The 9,358-nt window shown below is 35.8% G+C and overlaps 1 protein-coding gene across 4 annotated transcripts in view; it reads left to right on the plus strand.

The window, feature by feature from the left end:
• The window catches only part of Col11a1 (collagen, type XI, alpha 1), a 175,051-nt gene that overhangs the window by 24,011 nt on the left and 141,682 nt on the right, over nt 1-9,358 (plus strand). For all 4 annotated transcript variants that reach the window (XM_013031401.1, XM_013031403.1, XM_013031400.1 and 1 more), the window contains exons 2-4: nt 2,611-2,778; nt 5,331-5,541; nt 7,360-7,522. In XM_013031401.1, coding sequence (XP_012886855.1) covers nt 2,611-2,778; nt 5,331-5,541; nt 7,360-7,522 — 542 coding nt within the window. The remainder of the gene's footprint in view (nt 1-2,610; nt 2,779-5,330; nt 5,542-7,359; nt 7,523-9,358) is intronic.

Genomic DNA, 9,358 nt, shown 5'->3' on the forward strand with positions numbered 1-9,358 from the left:
ATTCCATTGTGTATATATACCACATTTTCTTGATCCATTCATCTGCTGAGGGGCTTCTGGGTTGGTTCCATATCTTAGCTATGGTAAATAAGGCTGCAATAAAATTTACAATGTTGGTGCAGGAGGGGGGGAGTGGGGGGGAGGGGACTGATTGGGATTGGGATTGGGAGGGGGGAGGCTGGGAAGGGATGTGAAGGGTAAAACAAAGGAGGAGGCTGCAATGATTGTTAAGAAATGTATGCATTATCCTGCCCATGTAATTGTAACCCCTCTGTGCAGTATGCTCACAAATAAAATTAAATTAAATTAAAAAAAAACAGAAAACCACTCCCCAGAGCTATTGAGCACTTGAAGATACTCTTGGCCTTTCACATGGTTAGAATTCTAGTTGGAAAATTAAATCTCAAGAGCTACTCATTCAAGAATGAGCAAACTTCATGCCAAGACCGTGGGAAAAGTACCTACCTTCTTGAAAAACTGAGAGATCAACACCATCAGTTTAAAAAATTCTAAAATACTTATATTTCTAACACTAATTGCATAACATAAATTGCAAGTGTGTGAGATAAGTAGACAAGCAGAAACAGTCAGATAAGTTGATTTTAGGCGAAAGGAACCCCAAGACAAGGACTCGAATTCTTTTTTCTTGCTTGCTATTGTTTTTAACGTATTTATAGGATATTTCTTTGGTGTCCCCCACGGTATAACCCCTGTTTTCACTGTATTTGATGTTGGTATAATTTGTGGAGGGGAAGGGAAAAAATTGTTTAATAGGGATACAATTGGACCCTTTGCAACAATGAGATGTACGAGACATTATGTCGAGAAACAAACTTTACAACTTTGGCGCGGGTTGGGGGGGTGGGAAGGGAGAAGATGGGAAGAGATGGGAAGGGGAAACAGGAGGAGACAACAATCCTTGATAAGATATGCACTCATTAAAAAAATCATTTTTATAGCAATCCTTAGACTGTTGGATTTGCATTTTGACTTCCCTAGTAGATGAAGTATTTATAGTTGTGAAACAAGGAGACTGAGGATTTAAAAAATATACATATGAAAACTTTATGCAACATAATGTTACAGTTCACCCATGTTGTAATAGGATCATTATCTCAAGAGCAGTTTATTCCATATTCCAGTGTGATGCCCAGATAATTTAATATACTAGGACTTCATTCCATTTTGTTTTGGTCAAAATCAACTTCTATATATCATCTTCTGTAAGTACATTCATCTCTTGAAGCAATCTTGATTTCTGTTTCTTGATTTTTGTGAATCATGGTGCAGTTATCAACAGCATGCAATTATCTCACCATAAGATTTCTTTTGGGTCTACACCTAGTGGTGGAATTATGTAGTACATTTATGTTTAAAGCTTAGGGGAATACTGTTTTATTCTACTTACATGAAATTTCTAGAATATGCCACTTCAGAGTGATTGAAAGTAGATTGTAGAAGGAATGTGAGAATGGGAAGTTTTAGAAATAGATAATAGTGGTGGTTACACCACTGTGAGTATAATTCATGCTACAGAATTGGATGCTTAATATGCAAATTTTTATGTTATATGGATTTGTTACAGTTAAAAATAGTAACATCACAATATACTCTAAGCAATTGAATTGTAAATTTCAAATGGGGAAAGCATATGTTTGTTTTATTTCATTTAAACGCTATTTATACAAACAAGTCTCCTTTCTTTCTTTCCTTCTTTCTTTTTCCTCCCTCCCTACACCCCTCCCTCCCTCCCTCCCTCCATTCCTTCCTTCCTTCCTTGCTTTCTTTTTTTGTGCTATTCCTTTGGCTTCAACTCAGGGCTTTTGTGCTGTCTCTGAGCTTCTTTAGCTCAAGACTAGTGCTCCACTACTTGACCCAGAGGTCCACTTACACTTTTTTGGGGGGGAAAGAAGGAGGGATGTTATTTATTGGAGATAAAAGTCTTACAAACTTCCCTGATAGGGCTGGATTCAAACCATGATCCTCACATCTCATCCTCTTAACTAGGTAGGATTATAGGCAAGATAAACAAGTCACCCTTCAAGCAGAAAAGTTGACTATCCTAAACCTATTTATTATTGACTATTCCTAGTAGCTGGAGGTAGGTGGAATGAATTGGGTTTAGGAATATAGGCTTTTATCAACAAGAAGCCAGGTGTTATACATCCTAAGGCCACCTATTAGTGGGAGTAAACATAATTTTACTTAAATGTATTGGCTTTCAGTGTGCATCCTAAAGCATGAAAATGTGTTGATGGAAAAACTGGAAATATTAGTGGGTAAAAATAAACTTCTTATACATATAGGATACATATACACAAATACAATTGCACAGAGACTATGTTGTCTATATAGAGTCTCAAATATATACATACCCAACTTCTGTTTTCCTTGTCCATAATTTTATTTCAGATTTACTTTATTTGAACTTTAGACTATCATATGGTTTGTATTACTATCTATAGACTAAGCACTATACTGACTCAGATGTTGAAGCATGATAAGTGACAGATTTGGAGAATTAAATGAATTGCTTTTCCCTGTGTTATAAAAGCACTTGTTTATATTCTTATTTTGCATGTTTAATTATGTTTTTTAACTATGTTTCAGCTGCTCCAGTTGATGTACTAAAAGCACTAGATTTTCACAAATCTCCAGAGGGAATAACAAAAACAACAGGATTCTGCACAAACAGAAAGAATTCAAAAGGGTCAGATACTGCTTACAGAGTTTCAAAGCTAGCACAAATCAGTGCTCCAACCAAACAACTCTTTCCAGGTTTGTTTACCTTATTATTAGTATTGCCACTACTATTGTTGTTACTATTGCTTTACTTCTTACTATTTCTTTTGATCATGCTATATCATACCCACTTACAGGAAAAATGTAATTTTTATACATTAAGCACCAAATAAATTGTAAACTTAAATTGATATAGTGAAAATCAGTAATTGTCAGTCATACTTGAGCAATTATAGCAAATATGCTTACTTGTATTTAAGAATTCATCCTTTCTTTCTTTCTGTTTTTCTTTTTTTTTTTTTTTCTGGTCATGGGGCCAGAACTTGGCCTGGGTGCTGTCCCTCAGCTCTTCAGCTCAAGGCTAGTGCTCTACCACTTGAACCACAGAGTTACTTCGGGCTTTTTCTGCTTATGTCCTGCTGAGGAATCGAACTCAAGGCCTCATGCATGTTACCTACCACTGAGCCACCTGCCCAGCCCCAGAATTCATTATTTCAAGATGACAAAATACAAAGATATAAATAGTTTTGTGACAATCCATTTTTATTTGTAATTGTGTAGATCATATTCATTGAAGTTTAGTGAGGGTGGGAAAACTTTCCCTTTAATGAGTACTTAGGTTACTTTTGGAAGCATGAAAATTTTGGTTTATTTTATTCATGATTTTCTAAAGCCTCTTGTTGAAAGAAACACTTGTGTTGAAGAGGTGAGTGCTGCATTATTTATTGTGTGATATTCTTGCATTGGTGGGAGTTCTGGAACCACAGTTATTTTAAGTCTTCAGTTGTCAGGTTCCCATAATGGTACTGAAAATATGCTTAGCATTTATTTTTACCTGTAAAGGCATAGTTGACATAATAGCGTTGATTGCCTAGAAAGCACGAGGAAATGGAGATGAGATGCACATTTCAAGCATCATACTTTCCAAGCAGGTAGCTCATTGCACATCCTTGCTACTGAAGGGAGTCAAGTTGGGTGTCCTCATTCATAGTTAACAGAATACATGGTGTTTCATAGACTTTCTCTGATTTGACCAAGTTATATTTAATTCTAGCTGATGTATTTTAAGGCAAATATTTAATGTATTATTAAACCTGACTTCATGATGCTTTAGGGTCTTTTTGTAAGCAGTTTAGCTCCAGTTAACTTCATTAGCCCAGTTAATGGATTGGAAGTCATCTAAGAGATATTCGGTAATTTGCTTGTTCATATGGAAAGGAGCTAAATGATCTGACAAGATCCAAAAATTGCAACTGAGATAATTTTCAAGCTTCCAACTATCTTACACATACATTTGTAACTTAAAATATATTTATATTACTCAGTATTGTCCCTTTTCCCATACTTTTCTAATAATTTCCAACTCATAAACATCTTTGTTTTACCTTATTTTAAATGATCTCATCATCAGATTTTACTATGTAGGTATTTTCTGTTTTCTTCACCCAGCCTCAATCATTGCAACTCATACTTAATATTTTATAATTATGAGATGTGCTCTGATGAATTGACAAAAAATACATCTATTCACAATATCTTTACACATAATTTTCCTTTTCTGCTGACAAGCAGAATGACTGATGCCTTTCAGTCTTTGAATGTGTGAATGTGTGAGGGGGATATTCAATACTTTCACCATCTTTCACTATTATCTGTAATAGAATTTGGGCTGAATGGCTTGAATAAGGATGCTCTTGAACATAGCCAAGAAATTGTAAAATATACATCTTTGCAATTGGAAAATTTATGAATTGAGTAATCTTATGCCTCAAATAATATTTTCTATTTCACTTATTTGCCAGAATATTAGTAAGTTCAAATAGTATGATGTATATAATATAATATATATGTTATAATGTATGATATATATAATATATGCTATATTCATAGATTATGTGTAGATCTTCTTTGAAAAATAAAGCCCACAATTTAATAAATTTATATTCAGTGACTTTTTATAAAAGTACAATAAGAAGTAATTGCTTGGGCTGGGAAGTTGGCTCAGTGGTAGAGTGCTTGCCTAACATAAATGAGGCCATGGGTTCGATTCCTCAGCACCACATAAACAGAAAAAAGCCAGAAGTGGTGCTATGGCTCAAGTGGTAGGGTGCTAGCCTTGAGCTGAAGAGCTGAGGGACAGCGCCCAGGCCCAGAGTTCAGCCCCCATGACCGACAAAAAAAAATTATTGCTTAGCTATTTGAAATACACTACTTGTGGTAATCCCTAAATGACATGTTTCTTTATTAGGTGTTTACCACATACATGTGTAGTTCAGATAGTGTGAGGGATACTTGTGTCCATTTTCCATGTCAAGGAAAGAGAAGATGGAGGGATAATTGAGTATACATTTGTTAATTTAGAATAGCTACATGTAACTATAAACAATAGTTCTGATGGATATTGATACATGCACTAATTAGTAAAATTGTATTGTGTGATCAGAAACTCTTTAGTTGTTGAAAGGATGATAAAATTAATACTTTTCATGACATGTCACTACAACGTTTCTGTACTGAAATAATGTGTGTGATAATGAACTATTTGCAAATCTGAAATTTCTAACTCTCTGTTCTTCGTTTCTCATCAGGAAATTTCCCTGAAGATTTCTCAATATTATTCACAGTAAAACCCAAAAAAGGAATTCAATCTTTCCTTTTATCTATCTATAATGAACATGGTATTCAGCAAGTTGGTGTTGAGGTTGGAAGATCACCTGTTTTTCTGTTTGAAGACCACACTGGAAAACCCGCCCCAGAAGACTATCCCCTCTTTAGAACTGTTAATATTGCTGATGGAAAGTAAGTAATGAGTGTTTTGAGTGTGCTGAAAATAATACTTTCGTTCAATCACTTAACAGCTGTTTGTGTCATTTATCATGAAAAATAAATGAACAGTAAAATATTACCTCATGCCCAGTTTACCTCACAGTCTGGGCAGACAAACAAAGACTATTTTAAGATAAAATTATTGATCAATTGTACAAATGGTATAAGGGTAAAGTGGAACAGAACAGAGGTTAGGCAGTAACTTTGGCAGTGCAATTTTAAGAGGAGAAATAGGGGAATTAGTTCTTCACCTAGCTGGTGGCCCATCAGAAAGGTGAAGGCATACCACGGTGTGTGTGTGTTCCAGGAGGAAGGATGCAGATTCAACATCCTGCTTCTAGTGGCACCTTTATATTAAGCAATATCAAAAACACTAGTCCAGCAGGATGAAGAGGACAGCAAGCCAGCAGATAGCTAGAAAGGAGGGGGAAGAAATTGATCAGAGTATACTGCATGTACGTATTGAAAAATCACCCTTTTTACAAGTGCTCATACAATGCAACCCTTTATACAACTAACATGTATTAATAAGAATTAGAAAAATTTATTTTTTGGAGGATGTACAAGAGTGTTATAGCAGGACAAAAATAATTAAAGACATAAAAAATTGTGTTCATTTAGCATTTTGCATATTAGGTGTGATGCTGTGATGAGCTTTCATTCCCACAGTTCAATTATTCAACACAAGGTCAAGTTTAGAGATCTAATCAGCTTGGACAATTGAATTCATCTTTATTTTTTGCTAATGAAAAGCACCAATCAGCCATACTAGGAAAGGCTTAAGTGAAGACCCAGGCTTCTTGGCGTGAGCTATGTGTAAATTTGACTCTCAGTGTATTAAGTGGCTCTTTATAGAAATCTTTGCTGTATTCAAATGTGGCAGGCGTCTATGCTTGCTGAATGTGCTGGTGGAAAGAGTAAGAGATGAAGTGTATATGGAAATACATTTGGTCCTCATCAATAGCCATGCCAAGTATCAGGGAAACAGATATTTGAAGAAGGCTCCTGCAACTTTCTTGGTACTTTCTTTTATGGAGCGAGTCCTAGACACTTCTGGAATATTAATCTAGCACTTTTCCATTTGGAAAATAAATAAAATATAACCCAGAAAGGCTTACAGAATCCAAGTGAGCTGTACTTAGTGGTTTATGTTAGCACCAGATATGGCTAATAAAACCCACTTTTTTAACAGTAAAGTTAGGGTGCGTTTCTAAAAGCCTGGCTTGGTCTCCGCTCTATGCTTGCCCTCATCCCTCCCCACCCCAGCAGCACCCAGCAGTAGCTGCGAAGTGAATTTACCCTCTCAGTCCACACACACCCTGACCCTACTTTCTTCCAGCCTCCCTCCATTGCCTGCCAACCACTGTGGAAAAGAAGGACAGATATTGTGTCTCAGTCTTGGATCCTGCTCACAGTTGTGATCTCTAACCATCTTGAATTTAAAGCGGGGGTGGGGTGGGGAATAGAAAATGTATGCCCTGGAAATAGATTGGAGGAAAGACAGGAGTATAGCGCATCGTGTTTTACAATTAGAACGTTCAGGAGCTGCGGAAGGATGGAGGGCAGTCTTTCAAGGAGAAGACATACCCTTGATGGGCAATCTCAAGGAATAGACCACACATAGTCACCGATGACCAACTTCCTTCATACAAGAGCTGAAGAGTTTTTTTATTGTCTAATTGTATTTCAGCTCAGTTTTGAAATGTGTCGTTCACAGCATTTTTACCTGTATAATGGTTTGGCACCCCAGGGGTTCCAGACTTAACCAAAGAATGACTTTGACTTTCGCAGGTGGCATCGAGTAGCAATCAGCGTGGAGAAGAAAACCGTGACGATGATTGTGGATTGTAAGAAGAAAACCACAAAACCACTCGACAGAAGTGAGAGATCGATTGTGGATACCAATGGGATTACCGTGTTTGGAACAAGGATTTTGGATGAAGAAGTTTTTGAGGTAAAAATAAGTCAAACTTGCTTATGCTGACTGCTGGGAAATGCGAGGGCCTGTAATCAATATATGTGATAAAGCTAAGTGCCAATCTCTGGAGGGTGACCTTCTTTCTCTGTTTTTGTGGCAGAGGTGTTTTCCATTGTTGGATAGGAGAACCATATGTAATTGATGACTAACTTCCAGGAAGCCCGTTAAGCGATGGGATGATTTGAAGATAGGGATACTATTCTCCTGGGGAATAAAATGGCTGCATTCTTAGCACTATGCATTATTTTCTCTGGAAGAAATAACACGATTTTTTCATTTTCTTGTGTGGAAGATTAATTCTTAAAAAAAAAAAAGCGGCAGTCCTGTATTCATTCAGCCTTGTTTTGTCTTTGAATAGGTACAAGGTGGAGATAATACTTGTAAAAAGATGAACTCCAAGTTTTAAGCCTTTTTATTTTATTTTTTAAGTAAGTCATGGGATGACACAGGTGATTATTTCACTGATTATTGCAAGGACTTTTTTTTCTTTCAATCTTTTAAAAAAATTTTTTATTTAATCATTGGATATGGTGGTTCATGCCTTAAATTTCAAGATTTTTTTGTAGCAGAAGAAATTAATCTGATTCCAGACCAATAAACAGCTGTCCTTCTGAGTCATTATTTTCATGATGGATTTAGCATAATTTCCGACTCATTAATATTTCAGAGTACAGCAGAGTAAAGCTGTGTACTGCAATATAGATTGAGACTTACATATTATATAAAAGGTTTGCTATCTTTTGCTGATATGTGAATCAACACAAATATAAGCATACACATGTTGCACAGACAGTACACATATTCATAAAAAGAATGATGTGAGCTCACATTACCACATAGACTATTGTATCCTGTAGTTATGTACATACCCTATGGCACAATGCTAAAAATAATTAACATTTATGACATTTTGCATGTTATTTATGATTATTTATTTTTTATTTGTTCTACTAGTATTTAATTATGGATTGTATTATCCACAAAGTATTTTAATCCACTGCATTATACTGAACAAAGTAATGAACTTGTTCTAATAATTGTACAGATTTTCCAGTGCCATTCATTGATTGTACACACAATAATACATGATTATTTAACAGATGAATGAACATTATACACAGTAATTATATGATTTTTAGACCTGCAGTCTTATTTTAAAATACAATCATACATAAACATTAGTTTCATAAGCTAATGTATTTTTGTTTGTTTTTATAAACCATGTAACCTTATCTTCTAGGATCATAAGTCCATAATATACTATAACATCAATAAATTTATTTCCTCTACTCTTGAAAAACAGCATTGAGTTTCTTTTCTCATCTTCTCTTCCTCTCTTTGTTCCTCTCCCCTCCACCTCATCTGTCTCTCTGTCTGTCTCTATCCATCTGTTTATCTGTCTTCAATATAGGCTCTTTCAATGCCAAACCAGTACATAGCCATAGAAGAAATGCAAATCAAAACAACATTGAGATACCATCTTACCCCAGTTAGAATGGCTATAATCAAGAATTCTAATAACAACAGATGCTGGAGAGGATGTGGACAGAAGGGAACCTTACTGCATTGTTGGTGGGAGTGTAAACTTGTTCAATCACTTTGGAAAGCAGTATGGAGGTTCCTCAAAAGACTCCACATAGAGCTCCCCTGTGACACAGCAATCCCACTTTTGGGTATTTACCCAATTGTTTACAAACAAGACCATACTAAAGCTACCAGCACAACTATGTTTATTGCAGCATTATTTACTATAGCTAAGATATGGAACCAACCCATATGCCCCTCAGTAGATGAATGGATCAAGAAAATGTG

Source organism: Dipodomys ordii, unplaced genomic scaffold (genome assembly GCF_000151885.1).
Source record: "Dipodomys ordii isolate 6190 unplaced genomic scaffold, Dord_2.0 Scaffold139, whole genome shotgun sequence".
In the NCBI taxonomy this organism is placed as follows: domain Eukaryota; kingdom Metazoa; phylum Chordata; class Mammalia; order Rodentia; family Heteromyidae; genus Dipodomys; species Dipodomys ordii.